Raw genomic sequence first — 21,348 nt, 5'->3', positions numbered from 1 at the left:
GACACACCTCGCAAAGATAGACACGGACACGCACGCACTCAGAGGGACACACACTCAGAGTGCCTCCAGCTGTTTCCCCCGGACTCTCCTGTCGATCGGACAGACACTAAGCAGACTGATCCTCTCAACTCTACTGCCGGCGAGCTCTCTCGCTCTCCAATTCTCCCTTTCTCTCCCGCTCTACCTCCCTTCTGTTCAGCCCCTCCGCTCCCCCCGTTCTCTCTTCATCTCAAGGTCAAAGTAGCGCTCTCTTCTCTGCATTCCCCAATCCCTCAGTCCCCATCTCTCTCTCTCATCTCCACCACTTTGCTCCATGTCAGTGTGCCCCTCTTCATCCACCGCCCTTCCGTGTTTCTTCCTTTTATCTCCCAGGGTCTCAAGTCGTCTCCCTTTACCTCCAATGTCCCGTCACGTCGTTCTTTGCCTCTTAAGCCTCTCTCCTGCTTGTACACACCGACTCTCTAATTTTTCTATTCCGCCCGACTGTCCTTGTAAAAAGGGAGGATGGTGATATGTATGGAGTGTGTGCACAAGCTATATAAAGAGAAAATAAAAAAGATTCAATGTGTGTGTGTGTGTGTGTGTGTGTGTGTGTGTGAGAGAGAGAGAGAGAGGGAGAGAGAACTGGCGATTGCAAGATCTGCATAGCATACAGTGTGTTCCACATCCTCCTCCCAGAGGACCCAGAGTGGTTCAGTAGCCATGCATCACGTCTGTGGAACGTCTCTCCAACCACACGGCTACAGCTCTACTCCCCAGCCCTCCTGTGATAAATGTATATGTGGGCCTCAGCGCTCCCTCTCACAAACCTGCTAACACACCCCCCCCCCCCAAACACAGCCTATCTACATACAGGAAACAAGATAGTCATTTGGCTAGAGATACACGCTTATCAAACATGCATGAATGTGGACGTAGGATATGTACGTCTTCGTATTTCTATATACAATTATTTGATCATTCCTCTTCACAAAAGCCCAAAACACAGCCCTGCAGCCTTGGCGCTCCATTCTGCTCAGTTAATAATTCATCCGTCTGGTTAAGAGGAGAGAGCGCTCCCTCTTAAATTATTGACAAGCAACATCTACACTGCACCTGACCAAGGGGAGGAGGACTAAACAGATGGGGAGGAGGAGAAGGTGAGGGTGCAGCAGGAATGAAATGAGAGGGGGGGGGGTAATAGGTGGATTGGGTGAGTATGCCGAGTTTCCCCATTATTTCAAAGCCTCGTCGATGCCTTGTTGCCACGGACTCCACTGCTTTGGTCACCGGGGGCCGCAATATTCATTTGAGAGCCATTAGAATCAGTCGCTTGTCTGCCGGCACACAGCACACAGGAAGTTAATGAGTGAATGGAACAGAGGCAGCACAGGGTGAACGTCAGCTGACAGAGAAAAGCACTTAAGGCGAATCAAGTCCAGTTGCACAGCGTTGCGCCAGGTGACTGTCACACGTCAACGATAGACCACTCTTAATAGAGACAACGACAAGCCAGACCCCGCCCACGTAAATGTCTCTGATCGAGGTCTGTTGAAAGAATGGACGCCACGCCTTCCTTTTGCCCTTGCAACAAATACGAAAGGGAAAAGATATGTAGGAGCTGGAGAAATGGGAAGGGAGAAGTCCTTTGTGCACATTTGACATTGTTTGGACAATGCCTTTTTTTCTCTGTGGTGGGATGAATCCAGATATTCCCTATTACCACATGTCAAAGCCATAAAGAAAAGCCACACCACCACAATTACAGGGCACCCACACCGGTTCCTTTGCCAGAAATCCCAGACTATGGGTTCCAAGTCCCACAATCCATCCAAAAATGACGCTTCCCAGAATTCCACCTTGGCTTTACATGATTTTCAATTAAGAAAAAGAAGAGAAAAAAAAACACATTGTATTGTCACATACATTGGATAGGTGCAGTGAAATGTGTTGTTTTAACGAGTGTTTGTCAACTATGGCAGTGTTTCCCAAACTCGGTCCTGGGGACCCTAAGGGGTGCACGTTTTGGGTTCTCATCAAGCTTTGATGATTTGAAAAATCAGCCGTGTAGCTCTAGGGCAATAACAAAAATGTGTGCCCCTTGGGGACCGAGTTTGCGACATGCTGCTCTACGGGCTGCCGTGAAATCTATATATCTGTCACGTGCCGGAGCAAAGAACTATCTGGATAGGGATTAAAGTTAGCGTTTTAGAAGGGTATTTATTCCTGAATCTACATTTAATCTTATAACTAGAAATATGGTGAATAATAAACTCTTTGCGAGGGTGAGAAACAGTACAGGGTAGGGGAAGGTTGGGTGGGGGTTGGGCTCCATTTACAGTCAATCACCACATTAAGAAAACCACCCAGGAAGAGAAACGTTGAACTATATTAAGGGCAAGAGACTTATCCACTAGAATGAAAATAGGCAGCTTAACCCAAGTATAGTTGAAGTTGGAAGTTTACATACACCTTAGCCAAATACATTTAAACTCAGTTTTTCCACAATTCCTGACATTTAATCCAGGTAAAAATTCCCTGTTTTAGGTCAGTTAGGATCACCACTTTATTGTAAGAAAGTGAAAATGTCAGAATAATAATAGTAGAGATGATTTATTTCAGCTTTTATTTCTTTCATCACACGTTCCCAGTGGTTCAGAAGTTTAAATACACTCAATTAGTATTTGGTAGCATTGCCTTTAAAAATTATTTAACTTGGGTCAAATGTTTCAGGTAGCCTTCCACAAGCTTCCCACAATAAGCTGGGTGAATTGTGGCCCATTCCTCCGAACAGAGCTGGTGTAACTGAGTCAGGCTTGAAGGCCTCCTTGCTTACACACGCTGTTTCAGTTCTGCCCACACATTTTCTATAGGATTGAGGTCAGGGCTTTGTGATGGCCACTCCAATACCTTAACTTTGTTGTCCTTAAGCCATTTTGCCACAATTTTGGAAGTATGCTTGGGGTCATCGTCCATTTGGACCCATTTGTGACCAAGCTTTATCTTCTTGTTTTGAGATGTTGCTTCAATATATCCACAATTTTCCTTCCTCGTGATGCCATCTATTTTGTGATGTGCACCAGTCCCTTCTGCAGCAAAGCAGCCCCACAACATAATGCTGCCACCCCGTGCTTCACGGTTGGGATGGTGTTCTTCAGATTGCAAGCCTCCCCCTTTTTCCTCCAAAACATAACAATGGTCATTATGGTCAAACAGTTCTATTTGTGTTTCATCAGACCAGAGGACATTTCTCCAAAATGTTTGCTGTTGTTCTTTGCTGGGAGTGATTTGCATCTTTCGCACCAATTTCGATCATCTCTCGGAAACAGAACGCATCTCCTTCCTGAGAAGTAGGATGGCAGTGTGGTCCCATGGTGTTTGTACAGATGAACGTGGTACCGTCGGCATTTGGAAATTGCTCCCAAGAATGAACCAGTCTTGTGGAGGTCTACAATTATTTTTCAGAGGTTTTGGCTGATTTCTTTAGATTTTCCCATGATGTCAAGCAAAGAGGCACTGAGATTGAATGTCGGCCTTGAAATACATCCACAGGTACACCTCCAATCAGAAGTTTCTAAAGCCATGACATCATTTTCTGTAATTTTCCAAGCTGTTTAAAGGCACAGTCAACTTATGCATGTAAACTTCCGACCCACTGAAATTGTGATACAGTGAATTATAAGTGAAATAATCTGTTTGTAAACAATTATTGGAACAATTACTTGCGTCATGCACAAAGTAGATGTCGTAACCGACTTACCAAAACTATATTTTGTTAACAAGAAATTTGTGGAGTGGTTGAAAAACAAGTTTTAATGACTCCAACCTAAATGTATGTAAACTTCCGACTTCAACTGTATATATTACAGACCGATCACTCTTCTGAACACAGATGAAAAGATCCTGGGAAAGGTTCATGTAAATACATTTGAGGAAGGTCCTTGGAGGAATAATTAATCCTGCTCAGACCGGGTTTATTTCATACTGCATTGTTACAGTTCAGCCAGTAAGCCATTAAAAACAGGTGATTAACATACTGCGGGTTGTTCTAGACTCATCCGCTCAATTGCCTGGTTATTGATTTTGTACAGTGGTCTTATCTGGTAGCCTCTAAACTGTAGTACTCCATCAGGGGGGTGGGGGGGAGGGGTCTTTTTAAATTTTACCTTTATTTAACTAGGCAATTCAGTTAAGAACAAATTCTTATTTTCAATGACGGCCTAGGAACAGTGGGTTAACTGCCTGTTCAGGAGCAGAACGTCAGATTCGTACCTTGTCAGCTCGGGGGTTTGAACTTGCAACCTTCCGGTTACTAGTCCAACACTCTAAACACTAGGCTACCCTGCCACCCCAATAACAGCGAGGAATAACAGCGTGAACCACCGAGGACAGAATATCCCGCACCGCAGATGTTGGCCTACGTCAGTTGCGTTTTCTTTTAAGTAAGTGGGCACAAAATGCAGCTCAAATATTGCGCAATTGCTTTCTTTGTCGTCGTCCCCCCCAACCTAGCATAGTAGTGGGTGGGAGGCCATCAACGGCTTGTAAACGATGTGGATTCAAATAGCAGCTGATTCACTCCAGGCACTGGGCTAGCCCTAATGAAGATACTTTCCCTGTTTTGCTCCAGTCAACCCTCAACTGCTTGAAATGATGATGATACCGTCGGTTAGCTAGCTGAACACCAGGAAACTACTGTATTGGCACACTACGACCCTGAATGGGAGGCAACATGCAGCGAGTGCACTACTCAACGGAAACGACCTCCGTTTCAACTCCAGACGGCAGTCAACGGCCGCACACCATTTCTGCCAATACAGCAAACCTGACATGCACTGCACAGTGTTTTCATCGACGCGCCTTAGGTATAGATTTGGTGACGTTAGACATTTAGAACCGCAGCAAGGACATTGTCGTGAGGGTAAAACAGCGGCTCAGGAGTTCATTTGCGTCAGAGCCAACCTGGTAGAGGTTTCTCTCGGCCGTGTGTCAGGAGTTTTCACTCTGGGCCGGTAAATCACAAACACGCGGGTCGTGAAATAATGCCGGCTTTGTGATTTAAGTCCTCAAATTAGGGGTCTTGCTGCTTTTAGCCCTATTTGGCGATTCACACCGATTAAAAAAAAAAATCTCTGGCTCCTGGGCTGGGGCCGGGCTGCTCCCTCTCCCGTTGATTACATTCATATCTGGCTATGCTCTGATCCCTGGATTTCCCGGATCGGGGGCACAATCTGTCAGGTTAGGCAAAAAAAACATAACAGGAGAAATCTAATTAAATAGCATCAGTTCCTTGGGCTAAAATATACTCCTCGTGTCGAGCGCCTGTGAACGAGACGGTAGAAGTGTCCTTTTCACCTCGACTCCAATAAAACAGACGCAACTGGCAGGTCATAAAGCTGCAGTCACTTCTTCTGCAATAAAAGGACAGATACGATTGCTTAGATCACCGTGGCCAAGGTCCCTGGATGTTACAGTCCAGCTGATCACACTATGCACCTAAATGAGGTGGGGCGTCAAGAGTCCACAAATTCAGTTTTGGTTTCTGGTGACTCTCTGGCCACAACAAACGTCTTAACTTTCGTCTCAGTTCCATCTGTATAGCAATCCTAAAATATCTCCCACTCACTCACACACACACACACACACGATATTGTACCAGTGCCCTTCAATCAAAACATATCAAAATGTCCTTGGGGCAGATTAGTCTGGACGAGAGACTGTTCAAATCCCTCCCCTCTCTCGGCAACAATATCAATATTTTCATGACTCAATCAAGCCAACCGTAAACAAGTCGTAAACAGAAGGTAATTCGATCCCCAACCCAGATCCTGATTTCCAGGAACGCGTGGTCGTCAGGGAGATGTGATGGAGTCAGTGTGGACGAGGCGAAGCAGCTGTGAAGCTGAACAACAGCTGTTCTTTCTCAGTCACACATCTGGTGACAGCCCGCTCATCACAGAGCAGACAGTCTGCCACGGGTGGATGGATGGGGGGGGGGCAGACTCTAGGCATATACAAGGATGGATAATCGCATATTAATTTAACATATTTGCAAAGCTATTATTCTATCCTCAACAGCAATGACGAAGATATGCCTTCACATACAGATGATCACGTGTGAGTACAGAATCTGAGGTAAGGCAGTTTGACAGTGTCGATATGCCGACCAGTGAAACTAGCGTACGAGGATGAAGAACGACTCTTAATGCTTCGAGAACATTCTAATTCCAAACAGGCTTCTCCCCAGGAAACCTTATCACTTGCTAAAGCCCCCGTCTCTCTTCACTCCGCCTCCCTTCAGTCCCATCCACTGCGTCTTTCAGTCTGTCCTTCCTCTCGGTCACTTGCTTTCATGTTTCCCCTCTCTCTACACCACATCAGTCTCCACCTCAAAAGACAAAACAGGAAATACCCCGCCAAGTCTGGAGAATATCCATCCATCTGCATTTCTTTTAACACCTTGCCAAGCCTCTGTCACAGCACAGATAAGGCATGCAAAGCCATCATAAACGTGACAGACGCACGCACAAACAGAATAACAAAGGTTATATGGTTGCTCAAACCATATACTCAGCGGACAGTTTATTAGATACACCACCCCGCTCATCGAAAATGAATCGCTCCTACAGACAGTTAGTCACGTGGCCGTGGCTTGCTATATAAAGCAGGCAGACAGGCCTGTTTACTGTTCAACTTGAACGTTAGAATGGACAAAACCAGTGACCTAAACGACTGGGTGTGGTATGATGATGGTGCCAGGTGTGCAGGATCCAGTACCTCCGAAACGGACAACCCTCCTGGGCTTTTTACGCACGGCAGTGTCTAGGGTTTACAGAGAATGATGGGACAAACAGAACATCCAGTCAATGGCAGTCCTGTGGGTGGAAACAGCTCGTTGATGAGAGGTCGAGGGAGAATGGCAAGAATCGTGCTAAATAAGAGGCAGGCCACACAGACAGACAAATAACGGCACAGTACAACAGTGGTGTGCAGAACGGCATCTCAGAACGCACAACTCGTCGGTCCTTGTCGCGGATGGGCTATTGCAGCAGACAACACCGGGTTCCACTCCTATCAGCTACAAAACAACAAGAAGCGTCTCCAGTGGGCTCGAATCACCAACACTGGACAACTGAGGAGTAGGAAAACGTTGCCTGGTCCAACAAATCCCGGTCCATGTTGCGTCATGCTGATGGCAGAGTCAGGATTTGGCGTAAGCAGCATGAGTCCATGGCCCCATCCTGCCTGGTGTCAACGGTACAGGCGGTCGGCGGTGGTGTAGCGCCGTCCAATCTGCAGCAACTGTGTGATGTCATCACATTGACCAACAACCCTTTGGATCGTTTCCGACCTATAATACATTCCGCCGGACCCGGCACTAGATGGGTGTACCTAATAAACTGGCCGGTGAGTGTACACAGTCACTGTGGTCTACCAAGGTCTTTACCCTGTCTGATTTTAACATAAACATCCTCACATAAAAATACCAGTGAAGCGGTGCCCACCTTTTTTGGGTAAATGCGCCCTGCGTGGGTATCAGTTTACAGAGTCAATGGAACTTGACCACTTTTCATGTAGCAGCATGTTTCACCACTATGACCGTGGGACTGATTTCTCACATTCATCAAAAACCAGGGCAGAAAGAAAAAGACCGCTAAAACAAACTGGTCAGGAAACTCAGGCGGGTCTATTTTCTGTGTGGTCTAACATCCTCTGGCCAAGGTCTGTGAGCTGAGCAAATGGCTGCACGCCGCGGGGTGGTCTTCACCAGAGGAAATGCCCATGATGCGAAACATGGTGTTTTGTTATTCTCCCGGTTTTATCTTGGTATGTTTATTTGGTAACCGATGTCCACGCCGAACAACTGAGCCGTCCCTCTACCCACTCAGCACTCTACCCTAACTCAATGGGCAGCTGCACAGAATCCTTGCGTCACCTGACTCACGGATAGAGATGCACAGGGTGTGTGGAGTCTATCCATTTCACTGTCAGCTGGATCAGTAGCTCGGCACCGATACAGCTCAATTCAATTCTAACAAATGAGGGCTGTAGAAGAACCATTGCATCATTTGAATTTACTGATGTCGATTCACAGGGCGTTTTGAGTCCATCCGTTTCAGTGTCAGATCAGTACATCTGAACAGATTGCCGTTCAGTTCCGACGATGCGAAACAGCCTCCGACTCTCCCCACTGGCTTCTGTGGAAATCTCCCACGCCAGGCCTCCCCATTCATCATCACCCCAGTCTCGCCCCTCTCTGATGTGCTCTCCCAGAGTACAGACCTTCATCACTTCAGCTCATTAAGGAGAACCGAAGACACCTTCCCTGTCAGCTTAGCACTCCCCCCTCCCCCGGTCTTCGATTACATTACTTATGAGGCCACCCCACCGCTCTGCCTTCTGTTCCGCCCTCCGTCTCAGTGACAGATCATCTCCTCTGTTAAGGCAGTTCAATTCCCTCCATTATCTCTCCCTTCTCCGACTCCTTCCTTTCGTCGGCTGCGGTCGTTTCACTCTTTCCTGCTGTTCTTACTCGCTGTTAGCATCCACCCCATTCTGGTTCTTCACGCAGCTCCCTCCATCTCTTTCCTTTCCCTCCATTTCCTCTCCTCCTGATTTCTTCCTGTCAGATCTCCCTATTCATCAACACCTGTGTGTCGTTATCCCAGTGGGTAAATAGAGGCAGATTGCCCGACTGTTTTCCCTATGCACAGTTTTGAATTCAGCCGAGCATCCTCCGATCCAAACCTACACCACAGTATGAAGCGCCGTAATTCTGATTCCGGGTCAGCTGTTATGGACACCTCGTCAGGAGGAAGCCTGCGTGGAGAAACAAGGCCTTCGCTCGGGCTCCCGGTGTGATCGCTAATTAGGCGCACGCCAGCGTCAGCCTGTTCCTGTTAGCTCCAGCACGCCCCCCCCCCCCACCCCCCAGTGTCCCCGGAGTGTAGGTACTGTCTAATGAAGTCCTGTAGCCATCACGGCTAATGGAGCCGTCACAATGCTTATTCCAACAGTGCCGGAGCATGGACCCTCTCCAGCATTCGCTGCCTTAGCCGATGGGAGGCGGCACCACGGCACAGCTTATCTGGCAGACGACTCGAGTGACAAAGATCCAGAGTGACAGTCTGTGTGTGAGTGTGTCTGTCGGGGTCAATGGCAGCGGTGTCACAGGAGATTCGTAGCGATATGATGACACATTAGCCCACATTTGTTCTGGAAGGAAGGAGTGTCCACTGAGCGATACTACACTAGCACTGAGACGGTGGCCCAGGATAGTGTGACTGTTCCATTCACAGTCATTCAAAGTGTCTGCCCCGAGACGCCAAATTGGCTCTCTTGTTCCACTACTACTCCAATGGCAACGAGCTTGGCGGAGGCAGTGTGCCATTCACTGAGGTTTAACTCATTGTTGACTTTACGTTGAACTTAATCTGTAATCTCTTAACCATTTTATCTGCAGGCTGACCGCACTAATGAATAATGGAATGCCAGAAATGGTCTCTTCAAGTTGGTCGCGCTGATGGAGGGCCCATTGCATTCCCTCCCTCACATTTGCTCTCCTTCACTTCCCTCCCATTCACATCTGAATAAATAAACATGGGGTGGAGGTGTGGGAAAGTAGGGCACTTCAACCTGGATGTGATGTACCAGCCTCTCATTTGCAGAGAGAGGACAAGTAAAGACAATGTACGTACACACACAGAGAGAGAGAGACAGACAGAGAGAGAGAGAGAGACAGAGAGGTGTTACTGGGAATTGGAGCAACTATGTGAACACTAATTACCTACTGAGGTGCAGGAGAGGCTTCAACACAGGGGGAAGGAGAGATTGAGAGCATGTCTGCTAAAGAGGGGAATGGTTTGAAAAAGGCAAATAATCCGGCAGTCTGTGCCAGAGTGAGCTAAAGAATACAATATAACATAAGACATGGAGGGCTGGGTTTAAGAGGTAAAATAACAGTAGATGGAGGGCTGGGTTTAAGAGGTAAAATAACAGTAGATGGAGGGCTGGGTTTAAGAGGTAAACTGACAGTCACTGAGTCAAGGGAAGTTGAGAGGTGCCCTGAGAGGGGAGGTGTAGAGACAGAGAGAGCGAGGGAGAGAACAGGGGAGGTGGGGGGGGGGGGTGAGAGAGAACAGGGGAGGCGGGGGGGGGCAAGAGAGAGAACAGGGGAGGTGGGGGGCGAGAGAGAGGGACAAAGCGGAAGGGGAGCATTTCGACATGAAGACAGGGGGTACAGAAGGGCCACATTTCCAAAGTACATTAATCTATGCCGGCTTAAGTATTTCATTTGAGGGCGAAAACGTTCCTGTGGGCATGACATGCAGGCACCGTGCCCCTCCTCCTTTACTCTTCTGCTCCCTCCCAAGGCGGTGTCTATTTAAATCCGGGAGTGTCATAGCTCTAATCACGGCTGGCGTCACAGTCTCCTCTTCCCCTCACTCTCCTCATCCCTCTGTCTGCTCACAGCCTGCAGCATGTTTAGCCCGTCTCTGGGAGAGAGCAGGAGAAAAGAGAGGGAGAACAGAGTGGGAATAAAGTAGTCCCTCTGCCCCGGAGCGTCGGGCCTAGTGATGATGATGAATTAATGAAAATCGCTGACAAACTCTTGGGCTGCAAAAGAGTGTAAGCACACGCAGAGGGGACGTGACAAAGGGCAAAAAAAACAAAAAGCATTGCGTCTGGATAAAGGAATGAATAGAGTTGGGCCACAGCCAACTGGGCGGCGCCTGAGGGGGTTTGGGGGATACTCCGGGGAGATGATTCCAGAGGCAGAACGTGGACGCATGCCCAGAATACCCCCCCTTCAGCTCCCCAAAATACTGGCACGCGCTGCGCCCATGCACACAGAGTAATCATAAACACAGCTCGGTTGCACCGCGAGGCCCCAATAAAAGGAGGGACCGGGGAAGGAAAAAGCCCTCGGGGGCCCGCGGGGTGGTTTTTAGTTCAGGGGAGGTCTTCAGCAACACGCACTAATGCTCTCCACAGGCAGAATGTGCAGCGATACGGCAAATAGCAAAGCTGGACAGAATTATTATTTTTTTTTTTTCCAATAGGTCTTCACTCATCCGGTTTCTTCAGCAACAACTCCAAGGCACAAACCCCCTCAGAGTCTCCTGCATCACATTCTCCTCAGGTTTCTCCTGTCATCGTCCTTTCTCTGTCCAAGGGAGATACCGGCGCCCACTCCACCGTTACCTTATCCTGTCTGACCTCCGTTGACCTCTATCTGGTATGTGTCACCGTTTTCTCTTCCCACACACGGAGAGCGGTCTGATTCGACCCCACAGCTCAATACTGTCAAGGCTCCATTCAGACTGGAAACCATTCGGATTCAGCACCAGGTTCCTCACTGAGAGGAGAGAAAAAAACCATGGTCGGCTCTTCTAATCTGGTGGCAATTCTCATCCTGGGTATATAATTAGCAACTGAGTGGGAAAGGTCACGAAATTCAGGGCCTTTTACCAGGCGCAAGGAAATAAAACCAACGATTGTTGGACGACTGCGCGGGTTTGGGAAGTCCCTTGGGATTGCGTTGCTGGCCTCGACTTCGTCAGTACACTATCATTAGCAGCATTGTTATTTCCATACATTAACAGGGAGGCTTAAATATGTTGTTTTTTCTCACACCCACATGAATAACATTTAATTCTCCACAGTCGTGCTGGCCTTGAGAGTTCAATTAGTGCTACGTTGCTCTTACAGAACTGTCCTTATAAAAAGAAAGTGAAGTACTACGTACCCTGGCTCTCCTGCCTATTGACGATACCGCTTCACAAACATGGTTTCGTAGAAACTATGTCCAGCCCGAGTTCCTGTTGCTACAGTACATTCTAGATATAGAGGTTCCATGCCACAAGGACCATTGTCGGAAACTGAATCTCATCGGAGTGAAGCCCACTTGTCCTTCACGCCATAATGGAAGAACATCTACACAAGGTCTAATGATCGCTGCGGCAGGGGGGGGGGGGGGGCACGCAACAAACAGCGATTGTCTAATGGGGTCAAAACCTCAGCAAAGTAGTTATTCACCTCCATTCATGAGTGGCAACAAAAAAAACAGGCGTCTCCTCTCTGGAGTGCCGTTTCGCAGGATAAAACACAAAAGAGAGCCACTTAAAGGTTGATCTGGATCCAGATTTTTTATTTTATTTATCATCAATGAATCCCAAGGGCTACAGTTCGGGGCAGGGGAGAACAGATCCCAGAACAGCAGGAGAGCTTGTCTCGTACAGGTTCGACACTCAGGCTTCAAAAGTGACTCTCGCTCTCTCTCCCTCTCTCCCTCTCTCTCAATGCTCTGTCACAGTGATGGTGGGAGGGAAAACATTCGCAATCTATTCCGTCTGGAGAGCCCAGGGCTCCATTTTTCCAGATAGACTACATGATGAATAGGACAACAGATGACCTGTCACACAGTCCGCGGCGCAGGGCTTTGTGGACTTCTGAAGGCAGGAGGGCAAAGGGCACCAGGTAGGAAGTCGTACCTGCAGGACAGGTCAGTCTAGGTCCTCCGGGTCATCTTTTAAAAATGTTCGCTCAGTGCAGACACAGCCTTTATACACAGTGCAATATACCCCTCCCCCCTACTAAAGTCTGCAGTCTGAGTCAGGCAGCAGTAGGGGCTCTGAGAAGCTCTGACACGCCACGTTAATTAATCATCAAACGCGACACTGCAATTAGTCTGTGCTACATTGTTCTGATTTATGGTGCAAAGACAATGTTTGAGCTGGCATACGTTTTCAGGCAGAAGAAATACTTTAAAAAATATATATATCTTCATTCATTATGAATGGGGAGACGCGTCATCTTGGCTACAGGTCTAAGTGCTGAAAAGAGGCACGCTATTGAAAATCCTTTGTTGTTGTTTAAAATAAATATTAATTGTATGAAGAAATAAATTAGATTAGCAAACACAGACCAGCGAGAACAGAGAATGAACAAACAATACTAACTCATCTTTGGTCGTTATGGGGTGTCAACTGCAGGGGCCTTTTCTCAGTGAAATTTCTCTCACCGAGCACAGACAAACACAGCATTGAGAGGGAACAGCGAGGACAATGTAGAGCGAGACAGCTGCAACATCACGGATTGGGGGGGGGGGGGAGACAGGAAAGTCCTTAGGGGAAGATAGTTGAAATAAGCACTTCTTCCAGCCATTTGTACTATGATATATGGGTTCAACAACTCAGGCTGTAAAATCATGTGTCAGAATGACAGGAGCAGACAAATAATCTATGGCAGAACTGGGAAATTCGAGAACGAGATATGGAGGACGAGTAGCGCCTTCTCTTAGATATTATCTCACTATGTACATAGTTTGGCAAAATCAGGGCATATTGATCAAGACAAGACGGTAAACTCGATTGAATTGAGCAAGGGGGGAGAGGAAGAGGAAATGAGATGGTCCAACTAATCTGCTCTGCTGTGTCTGGACTGGGGGGGGGGGGGTGCAGAGGAATGGCGTGAAAGGAGAGAGAGAGAGAGAGAAAGCAGGGATGGATAAGGAAATGGTGGCTGGAGAGGCCGAGCACAAAGAGAGAAAGATTGGACGTGTCGAGAGGTGGAGAGAGAGAGAGAGAGAGACGGCAATAGATGGAGGCTTGTGGCCTCGGTCTGAGGGTCACCATTACAGATAAGCACTCAAATAAACATGACCATGCCTGACCCACTCAGCCACCGATTCAGTGAGAGATGGAGGGATTTCAGGGGGAAAATATAAAAGAGAGAAAGGATCAACGCAACAGAGAGAGAGCCATGGAGGGTGCCAGGGTTTCATCTTAGAGGACGGGCTTTAATGTGTGAGGGAGAGACAGAATGGGAGTTGGAGAAAGACAGAGGGCAGAAAGCCAATTTCGATTTTCACAAGTAATCACGCTGGTAAGCCTTTTACAGGAAAAGAGAGCGAGACGTTTATTTAAAAGTTTTTTTTCAGGACAGTGTCATTCCAGACAGCATTTCTCAGCACTGAGCAGATACTCGGCAGACTGTGGGGCTTGCTGAACATCAACAATAAAACAATCAATAGAAACCAATTCCTGCTATCGAGGCACATTATGCATGGCTGGAGCATAAATTCCTGGGAAAATGTTGGATGAAACCTTTATCATTCACCTTTGAGCGGGCCAAGGAATCTGTTGCATGCCTGAAGGGCACAAGTTAACACCTTCCCGTTACTCACTGATTACCTGGTTGCACTTTGAACAGAGAGTAGGAGACGTGAAAGAGAAAAGATTGAGCACACACTATTGTTATTTACTGCTGCTCTTTATTTATTTATTTATTTATTTATTTATATATATATATATATATATATATATATTTATTTATTTAGGGGGGGGATTCTCAAAACTACATTGTTGTTAAGGGCTTGTATGTAAGTAAGCATTTCACTGTAAAGTCTACGACACCTGTTGTATTCGGCGCATGTGACAAATACAATTTGATTTTGAGAGGGAGAGAAGATGGAAGACAAAGAGGAAGGAAGGGAGGGATGATGAGCATAAATGCAAGAGTGGAGAAAGACAACAGTGAGGAGAGAGGCTGAGAGAGCGATTATGTTAAACAACCCCGCGAACCACCGTAATTGTGCCGTCTCGCTCCACTGGCCATATAAGGCAATGGGATGAGTGAGCGAATGGGTAACCTTAACCTGCATTGATTCAAAACCCTTGCTACAGTGCTTTCCAGACAAACAATATATTTGCTGTGGACGGAAACCACCGCATACACAAATACACGCAAACAGTTGCCAATGAACTTGTGAACCTTGCTGCGAAGCTAATCTGGAAATTCTTCAAATTCAGCCAGAAAGGCAGATGACCCCCAGCAGTGGCGAAGCTTGCATTCTGATCACCAGGGGCGATGCGATGAGCGCCACACACCGACTGAGCGATAGCGACCGATGATGATGATGATGGAGGTGGGAGGCCTGCCATGTCTTCCCTTTGGCAGAGTCCAGCCTGCATCATCCGTGAGTCACAGACAAACAAAAACCTGAGCGGAGGAATTCATGCCATCTCCTTCTGTAATCCACCCAAACAAACAAGCTGGCCGGGGGGGGCTTGGATAAGGAGGCGTAACGCGCCGTGGGAAAGCAGGCGCGCCAAGGACGGCGTTACTGCCATGCCTTACATAGCACGCAGTCACCTTGGCTTGCTGTGGCGCTCCCCAGAATACGCCACTGGCGGTGGGTTATGTACTGCATATCAGTGGGTGAAAACAACCACAGTCAGTGAAGGGTCGCTGCCATTACCACGTGTTCTAGGTCGGTGAAATGGTACACACTGAAAGGCCTTAACCGTTTTCCCTCTACCGTGCCGTCATAAGCCTCAGACCCGTGTCTTCCTCCACAGTCCAAGGAGGAGGCCTCCCGCTCCCTATGACACGCTCTGGGCGGCTGATTCCGAGAAAACCAGAAGCATTCTGACACTCAACGGGGAGTGGCAGTGTTCACAGCGCAATAAACCCAGAAGCTATAAAAAGTTCCAGGAATAGTGAGAGGTTGGCAATTCCCCCAAACGTGTCAAGTTCAATATGGAGGCTAGATGGTGTTATTCCAATCATTCTGTGTTCCAGTTGGATCAGATCATGGCCGTGTCTGATTAACTGTGTTCAGTGCCATGTGCTGGATGACTCTGCCAGCCTCCTGTGTACGAATGCGTGATGCTGCAAACAGTAAGTCACCTTAGCATGTGCTCACATTTCCCACCCGTTTAAACGGTCTTAACTGTTTAAACATTTGTGTAGGCCTGGATTTTATACGCCAGGTACATTGAATTGGGCCTACTAGAAATGGCATGCAAAAAAAATATAACTGAGCATACTTGAAAAGAGAATGCATCTTATTAGCAATCTCTGCGGCAATCACTCACCCAGTGTGAAAACTGGGCGAATATAAATCCGCCCCCCCCAAAGTGATCACCATAGAAACCTCCCGCGCTATTAGGCTCTCGTCACATTTCTAAAAGCCTCTGTCTGCACTGGAAATAGACTCTGGGGTTAAGACTGCCGGGCCTAGACATGCATGTCAGTTTAAAAATATATATAAAACATTTTTTTTTCGCTCAGAGTCATAGAAATGCATCCTGGCAAAAAAATGCATATTTTCGTTTTTCCATGCATGTCATTTTATTCCATTCCATTTTTTGCTTGGATGCTTGGGGTTGAGGGAGCTGCACAAATTAAAATCAGAAGGCGAAGGAAGTGGTAATAAGATCTCTCGACAGGAAGCAACTAGATCCATTTGTGTTTAGTCCTCAAGTTCAAGTTGCCTATAGACTCAACAAAAGTGAACTGATACAAAAGCGGTGGGGAAACGTGACGGTGCTTTAGCTCCCGTTTGATCCGGACCAGAGACCATAGACCGTATATTCCACATCATAGAGGGGTTACGACCTCGACCGTGAAGACAAGTCAGCATGTGTTTTTGTCATGCCTTTCAACAGCCAGACACAGCGGTCCCCAGGTCTGCAGAGACTAAATGTCGTGATGAAGTGCTCGAAGGAAAGCACACTGAAGTGCCGAGGACTAGCATTGTGCTGCAGCTGTCAGGCACAATTTTCAAATCAACCCCCGGAATTGCTGAGGGATATAAAAGTAATTAATAAGGCTTGCACTGGCCCAGCGGAAAGAAAAAAATAATAATTATACTCTGTGTCTGTTTTAAATAGAGAAGTGCCGCGAATACATTTTCACCCCGACCCTGGCTGAGAGAGATGTTGGTGTGCAGAATGAGAAAGACGTGTTTAACGCAGGGAGAGTCGCACGGAGCCGAGGCAGACATTCTGATTTAGGCAGAGGGCACATGGACGGGCGAGAGAAGAGTTGTTTTCCTAGCCCACTCAGAAATCCATCTCTTTAGCCTCCGTTTTATCTCAAACTGCAGGTGGGTGGAGAGGTTTTTGAAGACTGGAAAAAAAAATCTGTAGCTTATCCGCCACCATCTCGGTTGCATCAGCAAGAGGTATTGACCTAACCAACTTTCTGCAAACGATTTAGAAGTTACTAAATGGTGGAGAGGGTATTTATTCATGGCGTACACATCTCAATCGAATCTCATTACTCCTCCGTAAGACTATTCATGTATAATTATATTTGCATTCGTAAGTCACGGCATTTCTTCACCCATTTATGCGGGTGCAGTTCTATTCCATTTCCCTGTACGATTATCTGGGTTATTCCACAGTAATCCTTGGAGACGGTTTACAGTTAATAAAAAAATAAAATGATTTTCTTTTGATAATGCTGTTATAATAGAGTTGGTTATTGTCTTTGAACACACCTGAAAACCTCTACATGTCAGAAGGAAACCGTGGATACATTGCCCTACAGCGAGAGGCCTGATTTGGTTGAGCTGAGGACGTGCAGGGACTTTTTCGCAGTTTGAGTTCCCCACCCCCTCTGCCAGAGTCTCTGACAAACCAGACATCTATAAACAATGGGGCCCAGAACTCAGGGGGGAGATGGAGGGGATATTGGGCCTTTTAATTCACCAATGACTAAAGCCGCTCCAACAAAGGGCCCGGACGGGAGCTGGAACACAATCTGAAAATAGGCTAGAGAGAGAATGGGAATGGGAATGCTGTGAAAGGGCTGGAATTGTTTTATGTGGGTGTGGGTATAGGATGGGGGAGTGTTTGTTATATTCAGTCTATTCGTGATGCTTTAAAATGTTGCTTGAGCTCTGAAATCGTAAACATTCAGAAATGGTTTCGCTTCAATTCATACCGTCACGTCTTACTATACTGACACCTGTTTGTAAGGATTTGTATGGGCATATAAATAGCAAGAAGAATTCCTAGAGAACTGGAATATGCTTTGGGTTCCAAAAAAAAATACATGACAGCACACAACGTTTGTTTTTTTCCTCGCAACCCTGGCCTGAATTCAACACTTATCAAATAGAACACGAGCAACAGACACGATAAGACACCTCAATCCCCCAAATCCATGCCTACCAGTAAATGAGTATCAATCAAATCTATTTGACCTGTAAACCTCTACCCAGAAACTCATGACGATTAAAAGAATCCAGCTGCAGTAAATGTAAACACAAATAGACTAGGGCTACGCAACACTGCATGCACTGTGTGATCAACCATCAAATCCCTCAATAGTCAAATAACCCTAAACGCTAACAGGCTACAAACAAGACAGCTGTACTCTCTCAGGTCAAACACCAGTCCAACCGTATGTGACCTCATGCTTTTTTCTTCTTCCTATCCATGCTCAGGTTGATGGTTAGGCTTGCAGTCAATGCACTCTAATTGTGCTGTATGCAGGTGAGTTCTTGGATACATGACAATTGCCATTGTTATAAGGCTAAAACAAAGACGTGTTGAGGGTATATGTAGTTGCCATCTTCCTTTGTATTTCATTCAGTTACCATCTTAAATTGTACAGTTTTGACATTGAAGATTTGGGGCTACGATAGAGGACACCACACAAAACGACCATTAACCATTCGTATTGGCTGACTGTTGTTGTACATTCAACACCCTGTTTCTCATTTTCTGACTTCTGCTCGTGTAAATGATCAGCTAGATCACTATTGTCTGAATGAAACGTGTTACCTGAACAGATCTGAAGAAACCAAAACAGACCAGAAGAAATCAACCGGGGGGTAGAAACGGAACATGCACACCGGCAAGGTGATTCAGAACAATCACACCTGCTGTCTAAGCGCTCTGAGAAATAAATACCCCGGGAGGCCACACCTTGCACGCATAACATGGTGTACCAAAACTCGGGACAAAAGGAACCAGGCAGTATTGTGTACAAGTCAACTTCCACAACAGGTCTTGAGAAATCCACCACCGTCACCCCTGAAATCGTGTATGACCGTGTGGGTGAACCACACAATGTGCATGCTTTTCACATGGGACGGTGGATGGCTCTATATGGCACATGTCGGTTGCCGATACCGAACCTTTGAATGAACGTGACCCATAGTAACAGAGAGAGAACACGCAGAGAGCGGTAGGCTAATAAAATAACCTGAGATGACAGAATATAAGTAAATGTTCATGTTTCTTACCTTGAATAATCAGAAGGATCGCTGCTGTCACCAACAAACTGTTTTTCATTGGTGATGCGGGGCAATGTTTAGCGTATTCTCTCGCCATTCTAAAAAGACTGGGTGGACATGAAATCCCCACCACCACACCGGAACGCAATGAATATTCCTTGACTGATTTCTCAGGGGGGAAATCTAATAGGAATAAACCGCAAAACAGACCGGAGTCGGTAACTTATGGGTACGGACCGTTTGCTCTTCAGTCCGACGTCTTATTTCCTCGATTTCAAATTACAGTGCCTCTTGACAGTCGCACAACAGCATTCAAAACCCCTCCCGGTGTGGTGCGGACGTATCGCGAACAGGTAGAGGTCTACGGTGTGTTTGTTACTGTTGAACGGGAAGAAAGTCACGATAGTGTTCCACTCAGCATTCCCACGCATTCTGGGAGATTGATTGTGATGTCACAAAATCGTCACAATAAACCACCAAAGCGATCTGAGAAGTTAAGAAAATAAATGTGTCTCTAAAACTTCAACATAGGAAAGCATATCAACTATTTTTTTTGTATTATTCCAATAGAGAACATTCTTTCTTATTCCACTGACCTATATGGTTTGTGGATAAATATAGGTCTCCATAGAGATCAATTTTCGCTGTCTTTTATATACATTTTTTCCGTGTATGATATGGCATGAATGATATCACAGTAGTGGGCTACACAGTGGATAATTGGGCTATTTTGAGTGAGCGGCAACAAATTATTAATATGTACTGTATATGCTGAGACCACAGGTTGAAAGGCAGCATAGATAGATATCAAAATGCTTCCGTTAAATTGATCACCACCAACACTCATTACTATGAAGCAAGGAACGTCCTCAAAATAATATTTGCAGAACAAATATTAAGCTGACCAGCTGTTTCATAAGATTTTGTCTTTCATTAAAATAAAATAAAAGTCAACAATTTTAGTCATTTAGCAGGCGTTCTTATCCAGAGCGATTTACAGAATTGAGTGCCTACATATATTCATTTAAATCATCTGTTGATCAAAGGCACTCACCAATAATATCAATAAGGGCAACTAGTCAAAAAAAAATAAGGAGCAGTTGACAATTAGTTGCTTGATTTTCATCATCAACAAGCTGCACAAAATGTGGTATTCGGTCTATTGATGATTATAGACTGGTGTTGTTCGTCCTAACGTAATTTCTCAACTTGTATCCGAGATGTCACCTATTTAAGTATCTATGCATAAACACACCGTCATAACCTCCTTATGTATGTATGTATACATGTCGCTCAGAGGAGAATGTTGCCTCAGAATATGGTCCTGTGATTGGTACGGCCACAAGCTGTGAGATACTTTGCTATTAGCAGCTCATTATCATAGTGTTCACCAGCTGACTCACTGTCTTAGCAATACTCTCAATCAAATAATTAATAGTGGTGGAGCATCGAAAACCTTCTGTCCTCTAAACTAGTGACCACCCCGTGTGTGGGTGTACACAGCATACAAATCACCAACTACAGTGTGCCATCTGTTGTCAATTTGATGCAATTGCGGCCACATCCATCGCCTTGCGTTCAGGTCGTCCTGGCCTTGGCTCCTCAATCTCCTTCCAGGCAGGAATACAAATCAACTACCACCCCCTATCTGGCTGTCAGCTCAGACACCTATTGTGTTATTTACCCAAGATGCTTTGTTCCACCGCTGGAGCTAGGCAAGCTAGCAAAGTGCTCTCTCCCTCATTGTTTCCTTTGTACAGGAGTCCATGAATTGTATATGTGGTCCTCCGTTTTCACTCCCATTCCAACAAGCCCCAAGGCCCATATGGTTGCCATCGGATTTGTGTGGATATAGATTTGTATGTTTTTCTAAGAGGGAAGGGAACCCGCAGGTTGCCAGATAATCTTTCAATCTACAAACATGGGGAGGGGTGTGTGTGTGAGAGGTGGCTGTCCATCACGATAAGGGGCCTGCTGACATGGCTGAGATTGGAGGTTGAACACAACAAACAGCAGGAGACCAGAGCTGAGCTGGATGCCATCTTTGTGCCTGGGCAAAATGGAGGCAATGTTCACCATCACTCAACCAAGGGTCGATTGGGCAGGTCATGTCATCTGCAACATCTAGCCGGCACAAATGTAGGTTTAAAGGGTCTTAGTCAAAAATGATTCTTAACTTTAGCCCTGGGGTTTATTGGGGCTTTATTAGGGTGTGTGTTAAGGTCATCTCCATAGAGACCAAGTGGGGGGAGCAACAAAGTTATTACCTCCAACTACCGCTAGATATTGTCTTAGATGTGCTGGTGAACTTTAAACACTGAAGTAATGCACTG

The 21,348-nt window shown here is 46.4% G+C and overlaps 1 protein-coding gene across 2 annotated transcripts in view; it reads right to left on the bottom strand.

Moving 5' to 3' along the window:
* LOC135549984 (poliovirus receptor-like) overlaps positions 1-19,441 on the bottom strand; it is a 77,018-nt gene extending 57,577 nt beyond the window's left edge. The window contains exon 1 of one of the 2 annotated variants that reach the window (XM_064980397.1): positions 19,025-19,441. In XM_064980397.1, the coding sequence (XP_064836469.1) occupies positions 19,025-19,112 (88 nt within the window). In that variant the 5' untranslated portion in view covers positions 19,113-19,441. The remainder of the gene's footprint in view (positions 1-19,024) is intronic. The other variant, XM_064980398.1, reaches the window with a different exon arrangement.
* Between the last annotated feature and the right edge of the window lie 1,907 nt (positions 19,442-21,348).

The sequence above is a fragment of the Oncorhynchus masou genome, chromosome 12, assembly GCF_036934945.1.
Source record: "Oncorhynchus masou masou isolate Uvic2021 chromosome 12, UVic_Omas_1.1, whole genome shotgun sequence".
Taxonomy (NCBI): domain Eukaryota; kingdom Metazoa; phylum Chordata; class Actinopteri; order Salmoniformes; family Salmonidae; genus Oncorhynchus; species Oncorhynchus masou.
The sequence above is the reverse complement of the archived record's forward strand: the minus strand, read 5'-3'. Positions and strand labels throughout refer to the sequence as shown.